General features: G+C 42.4%; 1 protein-coding gene across 1 annotated transcript in view; it reads right to left on the reverse strand.

Annotated features, from left to right (window-relative positions):
• Positions 1–27,993, reverse strand: part of TRIO (trio Rho guanine nucleotide exchange factor) — a 255,331-nt gene that overhangs the window by 148,015 nt on the left and 79,323 nt on the right. The window contains exons 2-5 of the mRNA XM_070940772.1: positions 27,762–27,836; positions 15,085–15,199; positions 13,889–14,081; positions 8,017–8,529 (exon numbers count right to left, since the gene is read on the reverse strand). Of these exons, the coding sequence (XP_070796873.1) occupies positions 8,017–8,529; positions 13,889–14,081; positions 15,085–15,199; positions 27,762–27,836 (896 nt within the window). The remainder of the gene's footprint in view (positions 1–8,016; positions 8,530–13,888; positions 14,082–15,084; positions 15,200–27,761; positions 27,837–27,993) is intronic.

The raw sequence follows: 27,993 nt of genomic DNA on the forward strand, positions 1-27,993 counted from the left end.
CAGAGGCTTAAAACATTTGCCTATTATCATATAAATGACTTACAATTTTAGCAAACCTTTATAATGGCACAGAGCTGAGCAAGAAAGTCATGTAAATAACCATTTAGGTAGGTAGTAACAATTGCCTTGAGACAACTAGTTGGCTCTTTTAGTTTCTATATTGTTTGGTTGAAAATATGCTTGTATACTCTCCAGAATGTGTTTGGCTGATCCCGGCTCCCTCCAATGGATTAGGTAAGATTTCAAAAGATGAATAAACTGAAAAGGTGACTGTTTAATGAAAATAGGAAACTTCATTTATAAGGGCTTGGCAGATACCAACAAGCACTTACAAATTGAGGAGTATTATCAACCAATATGATCATACTGATCAGCTCCAATTTCAGCTCTATTTTTGACAGTTCAAAGTTTTTGAACTGTCTTCAAAATTAACCCCAAGCATAAGTTGTCAGAGCTGATAACTGATGTCAAGATATTCCTGTTTGGAAAGGATCCAAACTGGTACTTCACCCTAAGCAGACTGCAGGCCATCAAAGCAATCTATGACACTAGTGACAGTACTAGATGCAGAAATACCCTCAGTTCACTATTTTAAGAATAGTGCAATCCTTTTCAGAACAGACCAAATGTGGTCCATTTGAGCAGATGTGCCATTCACCAAGCACACCTTATTCTTGTGTGGATAGAACTTCATTCATTGGGCTTCATCAGGTTCATTTCTGTGCAGAGCCACTGATTTGGGATATTTACTGCTACACCAGTTTAGATTGAAAAGTGAGGTAAAGCTGAATATCAATTGTGTATTGTTAACTAAGTTTACTACTTTAAATTATCTCCCCCAATGGCTTTCACATAGGTAGATATTGAATTTCATGGACATAAAGGTGAGGACCACTGTGACCATACTGCCATGGAATGGGTCTAAGACCATTGCACCGTTTTCTGAGAATAATTAGTCAACTAGGAGTGGAACTTAAAAAAATAGTGCTTCTATCTCAGGCAGTTCAGGAAGATATTGCATCAATGCTACTGAAAGCTGTTAAAGATAATTCACAGATCTCTGTTCTATCTGTTACTCTCAGAAAGAAATATACCCACAGGATGACCAAATTTGAATGAATCTGAAAAAATCAAGTTCATGCAGGAATGCTTGGAGTTGGTCATCATCCACACACTTGAGCATCTTATCTGATAATAAAGATTGGGCTGTTAATTTTTTCCTTATTTTCCACTCTATGTCTGTGGCACGATTTCTTCATTAGTGGCCTGGATCTTGCTTCTTTCAAAAGTATCTGGTATCATTATCAGAATTAATAATAACATGAATTAATGACGTCCCAGATTCACCTAGCTATTCCCTCCTCACTGGATGTAACAAATAAAGACAAACAAACATAGCTAGTTCTCATTTAGTGACCACAATTGGGATTGGAAACTCAGTCATTAATTGAAGCTCTCATCAAATGAAACAGTGATTGTGCTTATTTTACTTCCGCTTTCCTTTCCATTTCTGTTAAAGTCGTAAATATGAGGAATGGTTACAAAGTTATTTTTCAACCTCACTGTAACTGCAAATGGTTGCAGTCACTAATACGGACTACCTGCACACATAACTGGTTGAATGTATCCATGAGCATAATCTTCATCTTCAGGCCTCAACAACTGGAACTTATTCAACAATAGTGGACTTACACAGTGCTCTGGATTCCTCTTCCAAAATATCTTCTTTAATTATGAAATATCAGATGTGACCAAATTTACCTAGCTATGCCATCCCCTTATCATATTAAGCCATGGTGAGTATAATCAATTCCTTTTCGAGGTCGAAATATTACAAATGTTTCACTATTCAGAACAAACATCCAATAATACAAAAAAATACAATGAATGATATAAAACAATTCCTTCTTTGCCATAAAATAAGCTCAGTAATGAATTCTCATAATTACTAGATTAGATTCATCATGTTTCCTTTATTTGCTTCTTAGCCACTGTTCTATTTACTTTATTACTCTCAGCTCCAAGAATCCCAGGTAATTCTGACAAGCATCAAGGAGCCATGGTGGCAAGTGGTTAGAATGCAATATTGCAGGCTGACACAGTCCACTGCCAGAAATTCGATCCTGACCGACTCATGGTTGACTCAACTTTCCATCCTTCCAAGGTCAGTAAAATGAGGACCCAGATTGTTGGAGGTAATATGCTGACATTTGTAAACTGCTTAGAAAGTGCTGTAAAGCACTATGAAATGGTATATAAGTCTAAGTGCTATTGCTAAACTAAAGGAGATAGTGGCAAGGGGATTAATTTGTTTATTTTTTATTAAACAAATTCATACACAGTGCATCTGGGCAGCTTATAACATTGAAATATCACAATGCAAAACCCCATAATCCCTCCACCTGCTCAATTATCATATGGTAATGGGCAAGTCAGAGGGCTTCAACACAAGTGTCTACCATAACCATGAAAGCCACAGTGCAACAGGGAAAAGACACTGATAATCTCAATGGAGCTGTCCATGACAGTGGGATGTCAAATCTCAGTCCAGATCAGCTGTTTTCTGTTTAACTCAGAAAACCAAATCCAGGGTATGATTTCCTCTACGTGTCAGGTCAATGACATACTTAGATAGTTCTATTTGTTGTAATGATATCCATAAAATCCTGGGTGGCACCAGACTGACTAGCTTCAGCAACTACAGTACATTGTGCTCCCTTAGGACTATCACTTGGGAAAGCTCTGAGATCATACCATCTGTTCAAGAAAGGAGACTGCTGAGTCACAAAATAGGGTTGAAGAATCTGTCCTCCATCCCCTTCAGTAATTCCAGGAGCAAATAACTATCTTGTTGACCCTGAAGCCACGTTTTAACTGAGATGTTCAGAATTTCTACTTCTGTAGTGTAGTTGGTTGAGAGGAAATGTCAACAATTAAATTTAGACAATTTAGACAATTACAAAATAAATGCCTTTTTAAAATAAACAATAAAGTGAAAAAAATGGATACCTGAGATTAAATTAAAAGAAAGCCTTGAAAAAAATTTCAGGCTACATTTGAATAAATATATTATAGAATATTTCACAGTCAGATATGTCTAAAACAGATTAGAAATTCTCTTTTGAACCAAAATATTTAGGACATCAACTCATAATTTTGAATAAGATACTCCTAACCTAAATTTGATGTTGATATGCGCTCAAGGAGGGAACTTTAATTAAGAAAGTTTTAATTTACTACATGCTATACTTGAGATCTTAGAAGTGAGAATATCAATCAACGTGAAGTTTTGGCATGGCTATTTAGAATTTGGGGGAGGAGAGTTAAACCATCTAACTACAACTTTTTTTTAATGCATTTATTCATTAGCTAATGAATGTTTGTTTGTTTTCTTAGCAGCTATTTAGTTAAGATGGTATAGGTGTAATTTAAAAGAGTCCTATAAAATATCCAAATAATAATATCATGGGTGGTTCTCCGCTTTATAATCTGTTAAAGCTTTGATACAAGCCCATGTGTTATAATCATAATTCTCTGCTGCTACAATAAACAAACACAAATATTCTCCAATGCTATGTACTGGAGCCAGGTTCACCATCCAATTTGTCTGTTTTATCATCCCCCTAGAGATAAGCAAAGTAATAAAGAAAACCTCTGTAAAACCAAGATGCTCCAAAGAGCTCTGAATTTGAAATGTAAGTATACGGCCAGCTGCCCAGATGCCTTTACTTTAATAGCAAAGATTAAGCAGGAAATCCCAGCAGACACAAATATTGATTCAAATGTACAGTAACTTAAAATTCTGTTGTAATAAAAAACAGTTCAATTTGAGCTATGGCATCTCTAAAATCACCAAATACAGAATTTCTTATGGAATAAACATTCATGGACGAGCCTACTTCATTATAATAATGATAATCAGATAGCAAACCTGAAATGTAAATACAATGATATACACATGTTTTTTGCTTAGAATAAAATAGTGCAAAACCCAAATGTATGTTACATTCTAACAACATTCTTTTCACTTATTTAATTCTCTAGGGTATCTGGCTACAGAAGAAAAATATGAGATTAGAATTTGTTCCAACTCATCTTTATCATCTTCTGTTGTCACTGGCAAAAAAGGATGAATCAATCATATATTTCCAGATGCTTCTTTCCAACCCCTGCTGAATCTTAAATTTTGGGGAACATTTCCTGTATGTATGGGATGCTGAATCCAATGTATTTTCCACGCAGGAAATCTGTCCCCGTGTAAGGATATAAATTAGGTAAAATCTATTCAGATCTTCTCAGCAATTCAGTCCACTAAAAAAGCTTGTAAACCTCTAAACAGAAAACACCATAATTTTTTTGAATATCTATAAAAATGAAATCCAAACAATGGAATATTAAGGCATGGCTAAAAAACAGGGATATGCACAACATTCCAAATCAAACTGTTTTCAAATTCAGAACTTCCTATTTCTTATTTATGTTTCAACTTTGAGGAACTTTTTTTAGGTGTGAAACTGCTGGTTTCCAGCACTCTGGAAGTGTTCCTGGCTCAAAACAGAGTACCATATTTTTTGGACTATAAGATGCACCGGTGTATAAGACGCACCAGGATTTCAAAGAGGTAAGCAAGAAAAAAAATATATTTTTGCCCTCCCTGGCCCCCTGGAGCACTCTGCAGGCCTCCCAAACCCTCTGCGCGCCCCGTTTTTGCAAAAAATCAGTCCATTTTTCACAAAAATGGGGGTGTTTTTGCCCTCCCCAGCCTGCAGGAACACTCTGCAGGCCTCCCAAAAGGGGAAGGGCTTCGGGAGGTCAAAAATAGCTGTATTCGGTATATAAGGCGCACCAACATTTCCACCCTCTTTTAGGGGGGGCAAAAGTGTGTCTTATACTCCGAAAAGTACGATAGTCTACACTCATACCGTGTTTCCCCGAAAATAAGACCCCGTCTTATATTTTTTTGAACCCCAAAATAAGCACTTGGCCTTATTTCTTATTATTTTGGGGCGCATGGAGCGAGACGGGGATCCTCTTGCCGTTTTACCTGATTTCCAGCTCTATCTCCCTAACCCTAACCAGAGGAAATGGCGGGGACTGGCTGCGCATGCGTTTAAATATTTTCATGGAGGGCTTATTTTCGGGGGAAGGTTTATTTTCGGGGGAGATCTTTTTTTCAGGGGAGGTCTTATTTTTGGGAAAACACGGTAGGCGTCTCAAATTATGTGGAATGGTTGTTTTCCACTCCAAGCAAGGCACTTTGCACTTAAAAGCTGGATACTTCACATTCAGAAAGGTTCAGTGTTTTTCATAGCCTTAGTTGCCACGTTTCCTCCAAGTCCCCCCTCTTCTCATTATTAGCTAATGCTATGAGAAAGACCCTATTTGAAGACTGAAATTAGAATAGCCCAAAAGACTATGCACCCTATGCAGGGGTGAAATCTAAATTTTTTTGCCACCGGTTCTGGGGGCAGGGCTTGGTGGGCAGGGCTTGGTGGTTGTGTGACTGGGTGGGTGGGGCCAACATGACGTCACTCACGTCACTCTTTCTTTCTTCTCTCTCTCTCTCTTTCTCCCTTCCTTTCTCTTTCTTTCTTCTCTCTTTCTCTCCCTTTCTTTTTTTCTCTTTCTTTCTTCTCTCTCTCTTGTCAGCTCCGATGCGCCGGGGCTGTCATTCCAGCAGGGACGGCAGCGGATGGAGCCAACTGCCCCACATTCCAGCTGCCCAGGAAGCCTCACCCTGCCTCCACTTCTAGCCCTGCGTCCTGTTGCTTGCTGGTGGCTCCCTCTCCTGCTCCTGCCTCCGGGATCGCTGCTGCGACCTCAGGTCTCCTAGTCGCTGCTGGCCCGCTACTGTCTCTCAGCTGAAAGGTGGACAGGAAACAGCAGGCGCTCTGGTCGGCACTGGCTGCTTCCATGCCTGCGCAGAGGCCCCAAGCCTGATTGGGAGCAACATCGCCACCCAGGCTGCCCAAGATTACTCAGGGCTTGCCCAGGAGTAATCAGGACTCGATAGCCCAGGCAGCACAGGATTAATTAAGGCTTGCTAGCCTGGATGAGGTGCAGCTGGAGCTGTGCGCAGTTGCATGACTGGGGGGGGAGTGAGGGGGGGAGTAGTGGGATGGGGCACACTGGGCACGCCCCCCGTCACTGGCTGGATGCAGATGGCAGGACCCAAGGCGGCTCTTCTTCAGCCGATCGCAGTGGGTCCCCCTTCCCGACCGCCAGTGTTGGCCTTACATCTGCCCGCCCTCCCGAGACTGCCCATGCACACCCCAGCAGAGCGGCTCTCCCCATTGGCGACTTCTGCGCCTCTCACATTGCTTCTTCACTGACGGACCTTCTGCGCATGCGCAAAAAGTAAAAAACCCGACATTACTTCCTGGTTTTAAACAAAACCCAGTCAGGTGGGCGGAGCTTTGCTCTGCCATTGCTACCGGATCGCCAAACCAACAGCGATGATCGCTACCGGATCGCCTGATCCGGTTCGAACCGGGAGCATTTCACCCCTGATCCTATGTCCTTTATTTGACTTCTACTTATATAGAAGCAGGGTGGATAAAAATCAATGATTTTTTAAAAAAAATCAGATTTTTTTTATTTAAATCAGATTTTTTTATTTAAATCGGATTTTTTGATTTAAATCAGATTTTTTTGCTTTTTATTGAGTTTATTTTAATAAAAAACTTTTGGGGTAAAAATCTATCGTAAGATAGTTTTCTATTTAAGATACATAAATAATTTAGTTTATTCAGCATGAAATGGAGCTTAGTTATGTAGCACAAGTTGTATATTCTGCAACACTGGGACTATCGGTGAGTCAACAGCGGGTCAAAGGAGTAGCAGAGATGACAGTTGCTCTTTAAAAATTATGATTTAAATCAAGTTGATTTAAATCAAGTCTTTTTACTAGTGATTTAAATCATGATTTAAATCATGATTTAAATTGACTCGATTTAAATCAAATCCACCCTGTATAGAAGCTTCAAAAAGCTATTTCAACAGAAGGGAATGGTATATAACTGTCTTGAGATTTTTCCAATGTTTTAGTTGTTGATGAAAATGTATGGTTAAAAGCTTGCTGGGTCTCCTGAAAAAGCCCTCTGTGAAAGAAAAAACTTTAGAGATGTTGATTTTCAGCCCAGAAAAAAAATGGCAGGAATCCCAAAAAAGATCAGGCTACAGTAATAGTAGTGAACTGCTTATGATTTTATTGGGCTGTTTGTTCTGTGTTGGTTCCTAATTGCAAACCAGACTTGAAGCCAACCTTGGCTGAGAACAGCATGTACATATGTGTAAGGGTAATAAGATATCTCACTCCAATCCCAGTGTTATGATTAATTTGCCTAAATCATCAAATTAGTTAGGTTAACGTGATTTATTATAACAATAACAATAAATATTACTCCAGTATCTTATGCTTTTTCCTAGTCTTGTTTTTTAGATATAGCAAGTTTCTGCAGCATGATTTATTCTGAATTGTGCAAAGGATTGGTATCAGAATTACCATCAATCAAGGACGTATAAGAATAAAAAAGGAGGGATAAAAATAAACAAACATTTAATTTAAAAAACTGCCGAATTGTTAAAAAAAAATCAAGGAATCTGAAAATTAGAGGCCAAAATTCCACTTACCTCTTTTTCCTTTAAGTATATATGCATATATGTATGGCTCTCTCTGTCTGTGTGCATATCATAATTTACAACTGCCTTCCTTAAATTGGTCTCCGGTTGTACTAAAAGAATCCCACATATCTGGTGGGCATCAGCTTGGAAAAGGTTGCTTCAGATCAAGCTTAATAACTAATGGGGGCTCTGCAAAATCATAATTTGCTAGGAAAGCCATCTCTTCTTCCTGAAGCATTAATCATCACATACTTCCTATGCCTGAATGGCCAGAACAGATGAATCATAAAATCTAGGTTTTAAAAAGGAAAAATACAGGATGCTTCCACAGAACCAAGTGCTAATATACACAGCCCAAACACCTAAAATCAGCTTGTAAAAGTTGACATTTACCTTTTCTGCATCCTGCTCAAAAAGTCTGAGCTGAAAGCATTGGTCTAATTTCAATTTCCGTACGTGCCACATCTGATGCAGATGCTGCCGTGTTGAGTGCAGCCGGTCCAACATAGTAGATACTTTTGGCAAGAGGTTCTGTAGATCTGCATTTCCAGACCCGGAGTTCTTTTTGGGGAAAGTCTCGCTGCTCTGTATCCTCTGCAGTAGCTTTTGCCCTTCCAAGTCCAGGTCCTCAATAGGAGCTTTAATGACCTTTTTCTTCAATTGTGAATGCTCCTCTATCATACTCCTGGCTGCCTCCAAGTCCTGAGGCAAATCCTTTTTGGCCAATATATCCTGCAGCTCCTCCAACCTAGAGAGCATATGAGTGGCATTGCTAATATAATCCTCAAAGGCAACCCTGATTTCTATCCATTCTTCATGGTTATATTCCAAACAGCCATCAAATTCGTGAGTTAACTGAGAAGGGTCGACAACTTTGGTAAGGCCTTCCAGAGACACCATGTTTGTCTGAAAAGCAAGGATTAATTGTTAGCTATGTGACATGGTATATTAAAGCAAACAAATATGCACACTAGGTGCGATGACAAATAACATATGAAACCCAATGAGCAGAACATGAAGTAACACCAGTTTTAATTGTTCTATTGACCACTCTATCTTTTCTCCATATACGTGGGGTTCTTTCAACACTTTGCATAAATGGCTAAGGGATATGAATTTAGATTAGGCAAGATCATCCTGAAAGATGATAATTTTAAGATGGCCAAGTTTCCCACTGCTGTGGCTGAACCAAGATTTCACTAGACATAGCCTGGATATAGATTTTTTTTTTTTTAATCAAGTGATCTCTTAGGCAAAAGGTAAGAATCAGTTTCAGAATGAGGGGACCAACGTTTAATATGAATATAAAGAGCTAATTTATTTGGTCCCATCTTGCATTTATAGGTAGTTCTTAATTGTGGGCATACAAGAACAAACTCAGTTAATTATAGGTAATCTTTGGTTCATGACGGTAATTGGAACCGGTATTTTCAACATTAAGCGATGTGGACATAAAGCACGACTTCATGCGACTGCAATGCTTGGCAACGGCAATCCCAACATTCCCCATTCCCATCATTAAATGAGGATCATGGGTTATTAAGCAAGTCCCGTGCAGTTTGCAAGAAGGCTGGCAGGCAAGTAAAGCACGGTGAGGCAGGGGATGGCTGCTGTCTAACAGGGGGAGGGTGTGCAAGCAGCTCACGAAGCATGGTGAGAGTGTGGCAGGGTCGGGGTGGCTGCTGCCAGACGGGTGTGAGCGACTTACTGGAGTGATTTGCAACCTTCCCTCTGCTTGCCCCATTGACTGTGCTGGTGGGAAGCCAGCAGGGAAGGTTGTAAATGATGATCATTTGACTGGGGAGTTTTGCAACCACCATAAATGCAAGCCAGTTGGCAAGTATCCAGATTGGAATCACATGGCTGTGGAGGTGCTGTGACAGCTGGAAGTTTGATGACTGGTTATAAGCCTCCTTTTTCAGTGCCATTGTAAGCCATTGAATGGTCACAGAATGGTCAGTAATCTGTGACTACTTATGTATGTATGCATGTATGTATGTATGTGTGTGTGTGTGTGTGTGTACACACACACACACACATACACACACATGTACATATATATATATAGTACTAAACTAAACAAAGTACTAAACTCATATGTGGAGTCAACTTCAATTCCCAGTAGTCAAGATTGCAATGTCTTCTTAAATTATAAATATTTAATTTTGCTTCCTGAAAAACTATATACGAACCCCGACAGTTCTCTCTCGAGAGGAAGAACAGAGACAACAGTGGGCAGAATCCTGACTCATAATCTTATTAATTTCATGGATGAAACAAAGCTACCTCGTGTGTTGATCTTAAAATTCAAGATGGTTCGCTGATAACTTGCTCTTCTGGTGAATTTTAACACTGTACCATAACAAACACAAATGCTGGTTTATATTTTGTAATTATTCCCCCATAGCTTGTATCATGCAATTAGCTACATGAACTAGGAAATTTCATTTCAATCTTCACCCAAAAGTCAGAATTTGAAGCCAAAATTTGGATTTATAATTCCATGCAAAGAAGGCTAATATAGGAAGGTACAAAATAAAATAATCTGAGGTGTCTCCAATTCAGATTTACAAATTTCACTATTCTTGTTGCAAAAGCCCAAGAAATAAATTAATCCAAACTGGAGTTATAACTAAAGCAGGGAATAAGGCCATGCCAAGAAACTACTTCCAATACTGAATATGCCAATTGGCCCTTCTCCCTGGAACCTTTATCTAATGCACAAATGTGTACAGGGAAGCATTAAAACTTGTGGAGAAGCATCTGTGTGTATTCACAACAGAGCACAGGATGTAATCTGGTTCAGCACTGTATAACCATTATACAAGGCCCCCACAAAGGCAAGGTGTGTGTAAAGTTAATCTTTCTTTCTCTCTGGCTCTTCAGAGCACACAAAATGGTGATGGTGCAAACCAGCAGCCTATCAAAATATAACCTATTTTTTGGTGTATAAGACGCATTTCCACCCCCCCCCCAAAAAAAAGTGGGTGGAAATGTTTATGCGTCTTATACAGCGAATGTTGCTGAAGCCCTGCCCACCCACCAGCCCCCACACTTCGGCCTCTGCCTCGCAGCAATTTGCCTCCTTGCAGCAAACAGCAAACAGTCTGGTCAGCTTCAGCACAGCCTGATTTAGCAAGAGCAGCTGATTGGCGGTAAATCTGCCTCCTGGAATACCATCTATCAGCTGTTCCAGGCTGTGGGGATCGCCACTGCCCATCACTGCTGCCGCCCATTGCCGCCTCCACATGCCCCATTTTTGGCCCATTCTAAGAATGGGGATAGGTGGTGGCAATCCCCGCCACCTGGAACGGGTCAAAAATGTGATGTGCAGAGGCCAAAAATGGGGCACACAAAGGCCGAAAATGGGGCGCACGGAGGTGATGATAGGTGGCGGCAGTGGTAATGGGCAGCGACAGCAGCGATGGCAATCCCCGCAGCCTGGAACAACTGATAGGCAGTATTCCGGGAGGCTGATCCAACTGCCAATCAGTGCTCACGCTAAATCAGGCTGTGCTGAAGTTGACCATGCTGTTTGCTGTTTGCTGCAAGGAGGCAAATTGCTGGGAAGCAGAGGCAGTTTTTTTTTTCCTTGTTTTCCTCCCCAAAAGCTAGGTGTATCTTATAGTCCAGAGCATTTTATAGTCCAAAAAATACAGTCGGTACTTTAGAGATATTCTGCTTCAAAACTCTTAGGCCGAAACAACAGTCCCCACCACACTCCATCCTCAAAAAAGTAGTAAAGGAGAGCTCTTCCTCCAAAATTAGAAGTTCAGTACAAATATCCTAGTTCTATTTACTCCATTTAATCAATCATCTAACAGCAACACTTCCCTAAGTGGCATAGAAAATGGATCAATTTAAGAAACACAATTCCTGTGAGCTATATTTGCAGTATATAAAAAGCAAATAAGTAAATAAAATAGTACCAAGACAGGCCAGGATGGATGGAGTATACCCAATTCCTGGCCCTCCTTGGTCTCTTAAGCAGCTTTCACTACCATCATTCATGGAAATTTTCTGATGAAGTGGCTCAGGAGTGGGAGGCACCGTTTGCCAGTGGTGGTTCCTTTAGCTGGTTCCAATCGGGGGTGGGGGGGTGGCATCCATTTCTCGGTCTGTGTTTTGCAAGGTTTAATTTTCTTCCCACTGCTATTTGGAATATATATTTTAAAACCCTGGGTGAGGTTATCTATTATCATTATACACCTCCATATGGTGCCTAGAGACTATTCAGGTCTGGATGGGGAAGAATTCGCTTCAGTTCAACCCTGACAAGACTGAGGGGACAGGGGTTTTATACCCTTCACTAAAAGGTCTAATGAGTTTCCATTCTTAACTCTGAATGGGGTTAGAGTTCCCCAGGGAGAGTTGGTATGCAATCTGATGGCTTCTGCTTGAGCAACCGGTAGCAATTACAGCCAGGAAAATCTTTGCACAAATAAACCCTGACCATTAGTTTCATCTGTCCCAAGATAGGAAGAGACACTGCTTACAGTCACACGTATTGTAGTCACCTCCCAACTGGATTGTTGCAAAGGAGCTACCTTTGAAAAGTATTTGGAATTCTCAGACTATCCACAATGCAGCAGCATGTGAAGTAGTGGGCACCCCATGATACGTGCACTAAGGCCAACTTGCACCACTGGCTCCCTGTAGGCTTCTAGGTGCAATTCAAGTTGCTAACTTTTCATCTTTGATGCCCTGTGTGGCAGGGGAGTGACTTACTTGCAGGACTGCCTATCCCTTGTGGTTGATGCCTGTCCCACCCGCTCTGACAGAATGGGTATGATCCACTCTGCTTTGCTGACATGGTGTAAATGAGGAGGATATGCCAATGCAACCAAAGTCATTGCACAGTAAGAATATGCAATGAAGGTAGTGTGGAGGAAGGCAAAGGATGGACCGCCACAAGCACTACTCTTGCTTCTTATATATTCTAATCCTGGGAAAACATATTCATATATTCAATATAAAACATATATTTTAGTACTGGGGAAACATATTCAGAGACTACGTGTTCCTAGCTGCTACTAGTTAGTCTACTTGTGGTGAAATATTTGTTCCACAGAAACTGGTTATCCCTACTACAGCTCATTTCACCAGGCCCATAAAAAAGACCCATCTATCAGTAGCAGCAATGCCTGGGATATTCTGCACTATTCCATCCCCCAAAGCATTCAGCGATATACAGTGGGACAAGATTACTGTCTCCTGACCAAGTCCTTGACACATAATTTTGCATGAGAAGATTTTACTCCTAACACCAAGCCAATACCGAGTGCCACTGACCATGGTACAGGAGAAGCTCAGAAAATCATCAAATGCAACCATGTATTGAGACTCTTTACTAATAAGGAACTTGCTTTTTTAATGTTCTGATACGGTCTGCCTTCTTTTAAATAAAATCCTGATAGAAGCATGAAAGAGCTTGATAGGTTCAGGGTCTGTGTTCCTGCACTTCTTGTTAGATTAGTTTTTTGAAATACCGGTGGAGTAGACTCTGCAGCCTTAGTCCTCAGGGGTAACAAGGGGATATCCATGGATATGGATGATGGGAATGAGTTCCAAAATAGACAATGCTGGTTGGTTGGATACTAGTCAAAAGGTGGAGCTTATTACTAGACCTAAGAGATAACTAACTATTTTGGTTCTTATGAATGGTGAATTTTCCACCTATTGGTGTGAGTAACTTCCAAAAAAGTAGTTTCAGAAACCTAAGGAAATATACTGCCTTGTCTAAAGGATACTTCAGAACTGGGGATAGAAGACCGACTGGCTGCATTAATTAGAGTAATAAATTAGGACGATTGTGAGACTGTTATGAGAGTATGTGAATTAGAAAGGATTATACCATGTTGCTCAAATCTGCTAACATTCTTCCATGTTTGAATAGCAGATAGATATCCTTAACAGCATGATTCTTCATTAGTGAGCAAACGCAAATACTTCCAGCCAAGTTGGGTCATGACTGGCATTTATGTATTTTCTAGTTTATTCTTCTATCGCAGAAGGAGGCATGTATTTAATGACTGCTTAGAAGATGAAGCAATGTTGCATCCTTTCCCCACACTCTTTACTCTAAATATAGCTGACTTGCTATGTAATTTCCTTCCATGGTCCAGCAATGCAGATTTTCTTTTTAATCAAATGCAGGTATTAAATATATAAATGTCTGGAAAGGAGGCTCAAAAGGCAGCTTTCCCTTTGCTTGGCGCACCCAACACTGTAAAAAAATAAATCCTGCAGTGTTGCAATACATTACCTCAAATTCAAACTTAGAGCTGCCAAAGTTAGTCCGCTGTTTCTGCCAAAAGTTATCCGGCTTGATTATCAGTGCAACGTGAATGCAACATGGAAAGGATTCCTGTAGGATCTTCAAAAGTGGCTTAATAGAGTCCCATTTTGATCCGCGCATATCTACAATTACTGTGAAACCTCGCTTGCACACCTCTTCACTAGAAAGGAAATAAAAGAGCAATTTTAAAAAAGGCAAGCTGTATTACAAGTATAAAATGGATAATTCATCTGCCAATTCTGTTTACATTTTCATCTAGCTACCTATTAGGAGTTTTACCTGTGGAAATATTGTTTCCAGCCATACTTTTTTTAAAAACTTAAGATTTTTATTCCAGCATGGTTAAGATTGGCAAGCAATCTTGACCATGTTCTGGGTATGTGTAAAAGCCTGCCCCAGTCCTCTGGCTTCACTTCCTCCCATCAGTCTTTTTCATTTTCACCCTCAATAATTTATGAAGCAGACTTGGCTCTTCTAGTCAGATACTAGCAGTGCCTAGAAACTAACCTGGCACTGAAACTTTTGAAAAGCTCTGCAAATCATAACAAGAAGTAGTCATCTCAAAAATGAACAATTTCAGAAAAGCACTCTTGCGGTATCATGCTTAATAACAATAGCACTTGGACTTATATACCACTTTACAGTGCTTTACAGCCCTCTCTAAGCAGTTTACAGAGTCAACATATTGCCCCCAACAATTTGGGTCCTCGTTTTATCCACCTCAGAAGGATGGAAGGCTAAATCAACCTTGAATTAATACTATTTCTAAGGGTTTTCATGGCACCCAATAATTAGAAGATCACAAGGTGAGCTTCAAGCCTTCACCTATTAAGATGTGAAGTTAGGGGAAGGATGTTTTCACTATTGCTGTTTGTCAAATACCTAAGTGAAATGCTTGAGTAAAATCACAGCAATGCCCCATAAAGCTAAGTTTGTCAAAACCATTTTCTCCCTGATACTTACTTTCATTCCTTCCAGGACAAGCTCTCCTTGTAGTTACATAATTACAAAAACTGTATAACATAGAATACAAAATTGACAGAATGAAAGTATAAAGCACATTTGTCCAGTCATATAGCCTCAAAATATAGCCCCTGTAAATAATTTTGTTTTGCTGCAGTGACACACGGCTTCAAGCCATAATACACAAAATATGCCCTTACCTAGGGATACACGCAAGGTATGAAATGAGCCTCCTAAGATCCTCTTGTCGTATTCTGTCATGATTGCTTCGAGCTGGAAATGTTAGAATGGGGCCTCCACGCTTATCTCTTCCACCTGAAAAAGAAACACATTGAGTGCCCACTGCAGACAGTGGCGTTCATTGAAGATAAAAGCCTCTTTCCCAGAGAGAGTTGCAATTGCTCGCTATGCATCTGAGCCAAGAATTTGGGCAAGATTGCATTTCAACAGAAAGGCACCACTGTATATGTTATGTTCTCAGTTAAAAGGCACAACACTAGGGGGAGATGTGGGTAAGAAAGTTCTTTTACGGCTGCAGAATTTATGTTGAATATACTGGATGTATTTTATATATGTATCTTATGTATCCATTTGTACCCTTCATCTTGTCAAAAGGACTGCAAATGGCTTCAAAGAAATCCTATCTTTGCAACAATCACTGAAGGTGGGGTTAGAAAGAACAGTGTTTACTCAATACGTAACTATTTTCATGGGGAAAACCCATGTCCTACAGTTCCTCTCAGTTTGTAGTGTTCTTTGTTGTCCATTTTAGGGTGGGAACTCTTTTGCAGAGAGGAAAAGGAACTGAACCATGTTTTATTTAGACAGCTCTATAAAATATTGGGCATACTCTAATGCTGCCTAAAGTACTATCACATCTAAGAAACCAATGTTCTCCTATGACTTAAGGCTGAGAATGGTTAAATTAAATTTCTTTTCGGTGGCTGATTCCAATTTTGAAAGCCAGCACAGAAAAGATAGTGCTCCCTCTCCAAGTTATTTACAATTTCCTGGTGGTTTTCTACAAGAATCATAGCCAGACCCAAATCTTCCAAGCTTCCAAGCTGTAAAGATACTGTATGCCTTTGTACCATTCTCTCAACTTCTGAAACGTTGAAAAGCCAAACTGTTGGCAAGAGCAAGGAAATATCAAGAAAATGAACCCATGGAAGGGACTGGTGCAGGCACAATCTGAGGAATGAATGGAGTCAGGACTAGTTGTGCTCAGCTCCAGGTGCTATCTGCTATCTGGGGCGAGGGGGATTTTTACACAGTACCAGACAATGCAAGATGGTAGCTATTGCCATTACTTCCCTTCTCTAAATAAGAAAGTAAATGGACGCTATTCTTTGTTCTGCTTTCCATTGGAGAAAAAAGTCCTCAAAGTCCTTTTGAACAATAGTGTTCTCTTACCCTGGATCTCTCATGAAAGAGAAAGGGAGTAGTAATATTAGGATTATTTTGGATAACATGCTGAGGGTGTAATGTGATGTAAGTCAGCTGCACTACAGTAACAGCATAATCACAAACGTACCTGTAATAACTTTATACTAAACTTATAGGTTTTATATTTTAACTATTCTCTCCTAGATCATGTTTTGCTATCAACTCCTCCCATTCCCTATGCTTCTCCTTCTCGCGTACAAAAATTAAGGCAACAGTCTTGCATTTGTGATGCTGTTTATTATTAGATGCATTTTTTTCTACAACTACTACTACGAACCTGAGGTAAATTCTGCTGCTACATACTGTATAATATACTACAGTAGCCTTATATGTACTCTATTGCTGAATTCAGGCCATAGAACAATAAACCAACCTTCTTTTTTGTTTTGAAGGGTTTTTTGGTACTTTTTGAGGAACATTTTAAAAGTTATATAAATTACGTAAGACAAAAACAGTAACATACAAATGACTTAACAAGGGTTTAGAAACCTTATAGAGGTTATAATTTCAGTATAACATAGTTAACTATAAATAATTTAATATATTGCTTTAACAAACTAAAAATCACTATTCAACTCTAAGAATGAATACTGAGAACTAAATTATAGTTCTCCAACAATTTATAGATAAATCCTAAATTTCTGTTGTAAAAATTTCAAATTCAGTCAGATGCAAATAGTCCTCAGTTAACAATAATAACTGGGACTGATAACTCCATTGCTAAGTGATATGATTGTAAAGCTGTATAAGAGGGCCAAGCTGAGCCTGAGGGAGGGGTCAAATGCATCATCAGTCTCCAGTCTCTTTGTGCCCACAAGAGATCTAAGTCCAGCTCACTTTGAATTCCGTTGACTCTTATCTACTGCCAATTTGCTTTGACACTTAATAGTTCAGATTCATGTAGAGAGCTTTAGTGTGTGATAAACCTACATATTAATTTGAACTGCCTGGACTCCTGATTTCCTATGCTTGACAAGAGCATGATATCAAATGACTGTGTTGACTTACAACTTGCAGTTCCAGTTGTGGTCATTAGGTGAATCTCACATGGTTGTTAGGCGCAATGTCACCTGATTGCCATTTGCGATCACTTGCTGATTTCCCCACTGACTTTCCCCATTGGATCTTGCAGTGAAGGTTTCAAATAGTGATGCTGTGACTGCAGGATATTTTGTCCATTATAAATGTGAGCTGATTGCAAGCATCTGAATTGTGATCATGTGACTGCGAGGTTGCTATGAAGGCTGCAACTTTGAGGACCAGCTAGAAGTCTCCTTGTTCAGCACTGCTAACTTTGAATGGTTGTTGAACAAACAGTTGTTAACTAAGGACCATGTATACCACAATATTCCATCTTACAATATTCCTTTTTGTTTCTGCAAATCAGGTAACTAATTCATTGTGAAATAAGGCTCAGAAGATTTTATTTTCATCTTGTTAATAATTAAATCTTGCAACCTAAACAAATTATTAAATCTCCAGTGAGCAAATTTCTTAGTGTTTTTTTCTTCATAGAAATAAACAGCAAAACAAAAGAAAATAAAATCTGTGCTTATTTTTGTTCTCTATTTACCCCAAGTATTCAGTACATTAATTATTTTGCATTATCCCTTGTGAATGGTTTATTGCTGCTTGTTTTAGCTTAAAGATATTTATGCAGCGCAACTCTCATCTCTTTTTTAGAGGTAGGGAGCCAGGAGATACAAGCCATTTTGAAATCCTTGTTAAACAGCTAGCATGATAATACTATTTACAATCCAGAACCACCAATCCATCTCTCTTTTGAATCCTGTAAAATCTTTAATTTAATCTAATTTAAATCTTTTATTGGGTCACACGTAGTTCATTATTTATTATGCCAGTCAATAGATAGAAGTGGGGAAAACATTCTAGCCAGTCTTTATAGCAGAATGGGAGTAGAATACATACAGAAAGATGAAATCTTGGGGTGAACACTATTTCATTGTAACTGCAGTTATAGACAGTCACCAGACACTAAAGCCATTTGATTAAAGGATGTCATTCCCAACCAAGGCTTTCAGACCAGTTATGCACTGATAAGCATAGCCATAATATATTCCGTTCAGTTCCATTCCTAGGCCTCTCACATTTGTTAGGAAAACAGCCAATTAGGCCTGCTAACATTTATTCTAATGCTCTGCTCTGCTGGATTTTATCCTTAATCTTAGGTAATAAGAAAGTCTAGATACAAATTGATCAAGGAAATGAGGCTTTATTATCAAATGTAGAAGTGAAACAGATTCTATAAAGCAGAAAAATACATAAGGGGAAGATGAAATACAAGTGTAGAAGAAAGGTGGCTGTCTCCTCTCCCTTCAGCTATGAAGTTAGTTTAGTATCATTTGCCCATTTGCACTATTACAAGTCTTTTCTGAACTACATCAGTGTTTTCATTTTCTCACCAAGAACAAAATATTGGAACATGGAGAGGAACGGACTTACTTATCGAGAATTGAAATACTGTCTCACAGACTGAGAGGACAGTCAGGCTTTGCTATTCGGCAATTAGGATGGTTTTCGAGCCACTTTAGGATTTTTACATGGTTTGTGTGATGGCAATATTTACAGTGAATAATGCTCTGATCCCCAAGTGGAAACTTTCTCTCCAGTCAAAATGGTAGCATTTGGTTTCCTGTATGAAGTAATTTGATTTGAAACCCAACTGGAATGTTTATTAATGTTCCATAATTTACTAACTCACCTGATGTCCATACTGTTAACAGATACAATAGATTCAGCCTCACCAGGTAGACCAGACAGGAAACACAATGAGATACACTAATTCTACTTTCTTCTAAAGCTACATTAACAGAAACTTGCAAGTTTGAAAGTACAATTTTCCCACTTGTCACCTTTATAGCTCAAGAATTTAGAATTCCTTTCTAAGTCTCTTGCTCTATCCTCTGTGCAGTTGCAGTGTTCGGGTACAACAAAAATTTTAAAATGTGTACTTTAAATGTGAACTCTGCCAACACATCATTGTTGGAACACGTAAGTAAACGCACAAGTGAAGAAGCTATAGAAAGTCCCTTCATCACCACTGGTAAAAAAAAAACACAACAGCCAAAATTCCAAGAAAGGAAATATGGGGAAGGGGCAAGAGGAGGCAGACTGCCAATAGAAAAACCAGAAGATTGTTGTAAAGGGATAGCAGAAAGGAAAAAAAGAAGAAGGGTATCGCAGTGAAATTATACCCAGTTTCTGCTATTTTCCCAAATCCCTAAGCCAGATCTCAAGACATACATTCAGCTTGCAGTAAGTGTGACAGCTACAAACAGAGATTCCAAGAACTAATCTGAAGCATTTATACAGCTCTTGAGAGTTTAAAAGAAATGCATCTAGATTATTTCAGTAGCCTATACAACAACTCTGTTAGGAAAGGAAATGTTGCAAATTTGGATGGATGAGGGCCAGTTTTTATGTCATGTTTATTTAGACTTATGGTTAAGTATGAGTGCATTTGCTTGCTATGCCAATTCTTCTTCTCTCTCCCATCTGCACTTCCAACCAATATGACTAGCAAACAGCCATATTTGGGTAATGTACATCTTATTGTATAATGCAGGACATATATTACTTCCAGACTCAATCAGCCAGAGAACATAACCATAAATAAATCTACCATAGGCCATAACTATATTGTCTGGTTGGCTGAGACTGTGCATAGTGTATGTCTTACTCTCAGACATATATTACACCAACTTTTTACAATCTGTGTGCCTTCCAGATGTACGGACTAACTCCTCCAATTCCCTTTGGCTGAGCTGGAGAGTGAAGAAAGCTAGGGAAAACTGTAGTAAGCCTTATACCTGGGAGGAGAAATCAGCAACTATCATAAGACGTGTTCCATGCTTAATCATAAGCCTAAGTAAATACAATGTGCAAATACAGTCAAAGAACCTCTTTATGTAATATGCTATGCCAGGTTGGTGTTAAGTATGAAGAAGGCACTTATTTATTGCTTCTACAGTGAACCACAATTCACACATTTTCCCTAATGTTAGCCAGCATCCTATTTTTCTGTGAGTCGATTTGCATTTTTGATACTTCAGGGGAAAAAAAAAACCCCTGCATGATCAGAGTCAGAGCTTCTCTGCTATACAAAGTGCCTAAGCCTCTTTCATTATCTGTGCTGTCTCCATTTTGTGATCCTCCCATGTAGATCAGCAAGGTTGCCGGGTGTTTGTGTGTAAGTGTATATGTGTGAAAATAGAGCAAACAGCGATTGCAATTTGCATCAGATCCACTTTGTGGTCACTCCTTCACATTCCTACTTTCAGAGGCCAGAAAAGGAGGTAGAATGTTAGTAATCATGGAATGTGCAGAAATGGAGAGACTCACAAAGAAATTACAAGAAAAAGAGGAACATGACTATTATTTAGTATGGGAAAAGTGGTACATTTGGTTGGAAGACAGAAAAGGAAAAAAAGATTAGGAAGTAACTGGAATGACCTAATATAGGGATAGGAACACAAACCACTAATGCAGGTTAACAGTGAACTATAAAGATAGACATAAGAGAAGGGATGTTGGCTTACCGTGATACGTTCCTTCTCGTAGTGTAAAATGGGAGGTGCCAGTCTGGGATTCAGTATGCTCTAGCTCTATGTCCTGAGTTGAAACTTCTGAAGATCCGCCTCCCTGGTGACGTCTCTTCAGTTTGTGCCAACGAAGCCAAGGTGAATGGTACGCAGCCAAAGTGAATGGTACGCAGTCTGAAAGATAGAAACAACATGCTCCACCAAGGGAGCCGGTCCAGGCAGCCACAGACAGGGTGGGGCTGGCACCTCCCATTTTACACTACGAGAAGGAACGTATCACGGTAAGCCAATGTCCCTTCTCCATAGTGTAGAAATGGGAGGTGCCAGTCTGGGATATACCAAAGACTGACCAGCTTTAAGGGTGGGAGCTGTCCTGGGCCGACGACCCCGGATCTTCAAGAACCCGCTGTAGTACTCGTCTCCCAAAGGCAGCCTCTGCCGAAGCGAAGGAGTCAAGTCTATAGTGACGGATGAAGGGAGTGGGGGAAGTCCACGTGGCCGCCCGACAGATGTCTTCTACTGACGCCTGAGTAGACCAGGCCGCAGACGTGGCAGCACTGCGGGTGGAGTGGGCCGTAATCCCTTGCGGCACCGGGAGCACTTGAAGCTCATATGCAGACGAGATACACGCCCAAAGCCAGCGTCCCACCATGGAAGAGGTCACCCTGTGGCCAAGAGTCGATGGCTGAAAGGAGACAAAGAGTGTCTCCGTCTTTCGGAAAGAAGCGGTCTTAAAAATGTAAATACGGAGGGCCCTCCTTACATCCAGGGTGTGCCAGGTCTGCTCCAAGGCGTGCCTAGGCCGAGGGCAGAAGTCTGGCAAGACCAACTCCTGCGCTCGGTGGAACAAGGAGTTGACCTTAGGAAGAAAGGCAGGGACTAGCCGCAGGACCACCCTGTTGGGGTGAAAAATACACAGGTCTTTCCGCACCGATAAGGCTGCCAACTCCGAAATCCGTTGGGCAGACGTGACGGCCACAAGGAAAGCTACTTTGCACGAGAGGAGGCGAAGACTAGCCTCCCTCAACGGTTCAAACGGTGCCTTCGTTAATGCCTGAAGAACCTTAGAGAGGTCCCAAGTGGGATAACGGTGAAGAGGCGGAGGTTTTAAGTTAGTCGCTCCACGCAGAAAAATCTTCACCCTCGGATGGTTAGCGAGGGAGCCCCATTTCCCAAAGGTCAGTACAGTGCCTAGCGCAGCCACCTGACGTCGTAGAGTGTTAGTGGAAAGTCCCATGTCCAACCCGTCCTGTAGGAACTCGAGCACCTCCACCACAGATGCTGAGGTTGAACTCAAATGTCTGGAGGCACACCACACTGCAAACCTGTTCCACATGGCCTCGTAAATACGAGTGGTGGAGGGCCGCCTGGCCGCCTGCATAGTCCGGATGACCCTGGCCGGAAAGTTCTCCCTCCTCAGGAGCCCCCACTCAACCTCCACATGGCTAACTGCAGTCTCTGCGGGTCCGGGTGCTGCACCGGACCCTGGTGAAGGATGACTCTGTCCGGGGGAATCCGCCAGGGCCTGGCAACTGACAGATCGACCAGGTCGGCGAACCAAGGCCGCCTGGGCCAGTGCGGGGCACTAACACCATTTCCGCCCCCTCCAACAACAACTTCCGAATGACGGCTGGGATCAGGGGAAGGGGAGGAAAAGCGTATAGAAGGCCCCTGGGCCATGGGGTCCGTAGAGCGTCCACCCCCGCTGCTCCCGGGGCAGGAAATCGGGAGAAGAAAAGAGGAAGTTGTGAGTTCGCCAGAGAGGCGAAGAGGTCCACCACCGGGCGACTGAACCGGTTGACTATCCCCGCAAACAGGCCGGGATGGAGCCTCCACTCCGAGGGGTCCACAGTGGCTCGGCTCAGCCAGTCGGCCTCGACGTTGTCCGTCCCGGCGATGTGGTCCGCTGTCAGGGACAAAAGGTGAGTCTCTGCCCAGAGACAAAGGGCCTCCGCCTCTCGCATTAGAGTCCGGGAACGAGTCCCCCCTTGCCTGTTGACATGGGCTTTTGTCGTTGTATTGTCTGTGAGAAGGAGCACGTGCTGCCCCCTCACCTGCGGAAGAAAGGTCTGGAGAGATAGACGGGCAGATCGGAGCTCCAGCCAATTGATCTGGTGAAACAGCTCTAGGTGTGACCAGCGGCCCTGGGCCACCTGGGATCCGCAATGACCCCTCCAGCCCAGCAGGCTGGCATTTGACGTTACTACCACCCTGTGGGGTTCCCTGAAGTAACACCCCTTCTGGATGGCCTCTGACGTCCACCAGGTCAGGGAACGTAGAACCCGTGGTGGAACTTGAACCCTGATCTTGGACGAGCTCGTTCCTGCCTTCTGAAAGGGGAGCAAGAACCACTGTAGTGGTCTTGCATGGAACCTGGCCCAGGGAACAATGTTCAGACAAGATATCATTTTCCCCAACAGGTGGGATAGCTGGTCTACCTGAACCGTCTGGGACCCCTGAAGGGAATGAATCAGAGCCCTTATACTGTCCTGTCTGTCCGGGGACAGGAAAACCTGCCCCGCTTGCGTGTCGATCAGGGCCCCTAGGTGAACTAACCTTCTGAAAGGAACCAGATGACACTTTGCCAGATTCACCAAGAACCCATGGTCCCTCAATACCTGTATAGTAGTGGCCAAGTCCTGTTCCGCTCGCTGCTGGGAGGATGCCTGTAGGAGCAGATCGTCGAGATAACATTGAATTCTGATGGGGAGAGACCTGAGATACGCCGCCAAGACAGAAAGAACCTTGGTAAACGTCCGGGGGGCGGAGGCCAGCCCGAACGGCAGGGCAAGATATTGGAAGTGACAGCCTGAATAGCAAAACCTCAGGTATTGACGATGCTCTGGCCGAATTGGAATGTGGAGGTATGCTTCGGTCAAATCTATGGAGGCTAAGAAGTCTCCCTCCCTGATTCCCGCTAAGATGGAATGCAGGGAGTGCATTTTGAACCTCCAGTAAACGATAAACTCGTTCAGACCTTTTAAATTTAGAATTGCCCTCCACCCCCCCCCCCCGAGGCCTTTGGGATGACAAATAGGTTGGAATAGAACCCCCGCCCCCTCTGCCCCAGTGGAACTGGCTGAATGGCCCGAATATCCAACAAATGCTGGATAGCCGATTCCATGAGTCCCCGTTTGACCGTCTCCAGAAACGGGGCAAGGGAGGAAACGCCTCGGAGGAGGTGAAAGGAATTCGAGGGAGAGCCCTGCTCTTACAGGCTCCCTCATCCAATTGTCTGTTGTCAAGTCGTCCCAGTGGTCCGCAAACAGGCCGAGCCTGCCCCCAATAGGGGCCAGAGACGGACAGTCACTTAGCTCTTCTAGCCCCTCTGCCTCCAGAGCCCCTAAAGGGCTTGTTGGGTGGCTGCTGGCGACCACGGTGGAAGGCTGAACTGTCTGCCTGGTAACTAGGTCTAGAGAAATGGAAAGGCCGTTGCTGACGGGGAAAGCTTGGCCCGACTCCCCCCTAGCGGAAGGAGGGCCGCCTATAGTAAGGGAACGAACAGAAATCCGCTCGCCTGCTCTGGGACGGGAGAATCTTCCTCTTATCCCTCGTCTCTATGGGTAGGGGATCTAATACTCGGCCAAAAAGGAACCCCCCTTCAAAGGGAGCGGAAGCCAACTTCCACTTGTTCTTCCCGTCCATTCGCCAATGACATAGCCAAAGCATACGTCTAGCTGTTACTGACGAAGCCATGGCCCTGGCAGAGAACCTGGCAGCAGCCAAGGTAGCATCCGCTGTATATTCAGCCGCTGCCAAAATCTTTGAAATGTCTTGATGGGCCCAAACATCATCTGGTGCCAAATGGCCCTGCAGCTGACGAAGCCATCTGACTGACACCCTGGTGAGAAAAGATGCAGCAGAAGAAGCTCTCACAGCCCAGGCATCCGCCTGGTGCGCGCGACGAAGTGCCGTCTCCTCTCACCTATCCTCAGCCTTCAAGGCGTCCTCTGCATCAGGTGGTAAAACAGAAGAAGAGGTGAGAGCCACCACCGGAGTGTCTACCTTGGGAACCTCCAACAAATTAATCATGTCTGCATCAACCGTAAACATCTGGTTGTCGAGACCTGAGGCCCTGGAAGATAAAGCTGGGGCCGCCCACTGCCTATGGATCATGTCCAGAAACATCCCCGGGATAGGGATGGTATTTGCCTCTACAGCCTGCTCAGTGAAAAGGTAATCATCCTGCTCTCCAGCACCCACCAGAGCCAGAGAGAGCTGGATCAGGGCCCAAGCGAGCAGTGGCCCTGGCCTTTGAGAGAAGGGGCTTCAAAAGGGCTGGATTAAATAACCCTTTGAATGCAGGCCTAGGTGGTTGGACCTGATCCCCATCGGATATCTCCCCTTCCTCCAGATAGTCCTCTACATAGTCAGCTAATTCAGATGGGGAAGGTGAAATCAGCCCCTGGTAATCCTCAGGGGGATCATAACCCTGAGTCTCAGCCTCAGGTCTAAAAGCGTACATTTGTGCAAAAACCTGTGATTGAAGCTGCATGCCTTCTGCGATGCCCTGTCTAATTGCCTGCTCTACCCAAGCCTTCATAGAGGTAGAAACATCTGGTTCCCCCCCCCTCACCCTGGCGAAGGCCAGCCGTAGTGGGGGTAAAAGTAGCTTCAGGATGTCTACTGGACCCAGAAGGCCCCGGGATCGGCTGAGGCTCAGGCTGCATCTCTGGAGACCACTGACTAGAAGGCCCAGCCACAACAGTAGAAAGCCCAGGCTGAGAAACTGCAGAATGCACAGTCTGAGGAGCAGCAGTTTCCACATCTTGACCAGATAGAGGCTGAGCAGACACAGAAGCGTGAGAGGATTCTGTAGATGCATTAATGGCAGCGGCCTTTGCAAATTCTCTGTCCAAGGCACGTTGTCTAACTTGGGCAGTCTTTTCCTCGGCCTTGGAACACCCTGAGCGAGCCCTGGCCTTGGCCCTGATTTTGTTAGCTGCAGCAACGCTGGCCATTCGAGGCCTAGAAACAGCTCTGCCTCTGATAAGAGGGGGGGACCAAGAGCCCTCAGCAGAAAAAGATGCTTGCCTGTCAGTATCCCCCATAATTCTAAAGTCTGTTGTCCTGTCCAGAAATCCACAGAAAAGGGCAAAGTCTTCCCAACCGGTGAGGAAAGGGAATTATACTGGCCTGAAGTCCTGACAAAATGGCTCCGTTGAAGTCAAAATGGCCACCTCCAACAGCCACAGTTCAAAAAAGGCAGTCTTCGGGGGTGATCAAAAGGCCGCAGGTCAGGCCGCTAAGCAAGCCCGCAGACAATTACAGATTTTTGCGCTGGTCAATGTCCAGATGCCCTCTGCCAATCAGGAAGCACCAGCTCTGTGCCCAGGAAGGCTGGGGAAACAAAGCCGCCCGGACAAATGGCCACCAAAATTTGCGCGGGAACGAAGGCCGCCGCGACTTACACCCAGCTCAAAATGCCTGGCACCGCTCCTCCGATTGTAGAAATGCAGCCAGGCACAGGCATTCACCAAAAAGCAGCGCCCAGGCTGAAAGAGGCTGGCTCGACTGCAAACGGCCCCCAAACGGCGAGAAAAGGACGAAAAAAGCCGCTGCGCCTCTCAGCTGAGAGGCGGTGATGAAAGGGACGCCGCGGCAAGCCGAAACAGCGCGCGCGTCCCCTGGCTCCAACGCAGCCTCCTGCAGTCAGAAAAGGCGATTGTAAGGGTCCGGGGCGAAAGCCAGCCGGATAGCTCCCTCAGAGCTTTAAAAGTGTAGGGGAGGTTGGAGGGAGAGCAACAGCCACCCCCCCCACTCAATCCAGAAGCGGAGAGATTCCCCATAGCCTACCTGCTATTTCTGCCAGTCACAGCTACAACAGATTAGTAGAGAAAAACAAAAAAAGGAAAAATAACAAAGTCCAGGGAATAATTTGAAATTAATTAAATCCAACTCAAAGCTCAGGATCTTAAGGTTGCAACCATGAGCTAGGGCTGAGTTGAAACAAACTGGAGAGATGTCACAGGCGGATCTTCAGAAGTTTCAACTCAGGACATAGAGCTAGAGCATACTGAATCTCAGACTGGCACCTCCCATTTCTACACTATGGAGAATAGATCAAAACAAGGAGGAGTCAAAAGCACAAATAAGAACATAGATTACAGTTGCAACAACTTTGATAAGATGTATATTGAATTTTTGTTTACATGTTTTGTATGTTTTGTTGTTACTTGTTTTGTTTTGTTTTGTTTGTATTTTTAAATAAATTAAATTTAATTAAAAAAAAGAATGTTAGTAACAGATTAGCTCCCTTTGACTAGGTTCACAGAAGCGAGTTAACTCTAGGTTCTGTACAAGTTGTGTAAGCTAACGCAGACAGGAACGCTTGCAACAGCCACTAAATTCAAGACTGGGAACCAGACACTACAGATCAATTAACTAATAACTGTTGAGTATTTGGAAGCTACTCAACAAAATATACACCCCCCAAAGAAATCTATTTGTGAAAGTAAAGTGATAACATGCCTTAAATAATCTTCAAACTTCCTTCTCTCATGTTATGAACTGGTTACATAATCCATGCATATGGAGGTGGGTTAGAGTCCACCTCCTGGTTGTACGGATGATGGTTGTATGAATGATGCTGGCTAAGGAATTCTAGGAGTTCACACATCTTAAAAGCTGCTGAGATTGAGAAGACTGATTTGTACTTGATTATTTTTATTTTTTTTCATGAGTAGTACTGCCTAAAGATTTTATTGGAAGAGACTAATTGACAAAATGCTGAGAGTATAAACATGTATCAGAAGAAATATAATAAATAATTAAAGATATATTCATTATTACTCAGTTATCATAATTATGTACTGCACTGTCAGTGATCACTCACCAAATAGTTAAGTAATACAAACACATTATATTACCTGAAAGGTATGCAACTTTCTCCTTAAGGATTGGAAGGACTTCCATAGCTTTCATTTCATCATTTTTACGAAATCCTGAAGACAAAAACAAAATGGATATTAAGTCCAGTTCCACAGGAACAGTAACATTATTTTAGGATCTTATTCTTTATACTGTTGGGGGCAGGATGTATTTTTGTTTCGCAGAATAAAACAAAAGAATAAAACAAAAAAAAAATGCTGATCATTTAAA

Source organism: Pituophis catenifer, unplaced genomic scaffold (assembly GCF_029215685.1).
Source record: "Pituophis catenifer annectens isolate HBS135680 unplaced genomic scaffold, rPitCat1.0.hap2 SCAF_3, whole genome shotgun sequence".
NCBI lineage: Eukaryota > Metazoa > Chordata > Lepidosauria > Squamata > Colubridae > Pituophis > Pituophis catenifer.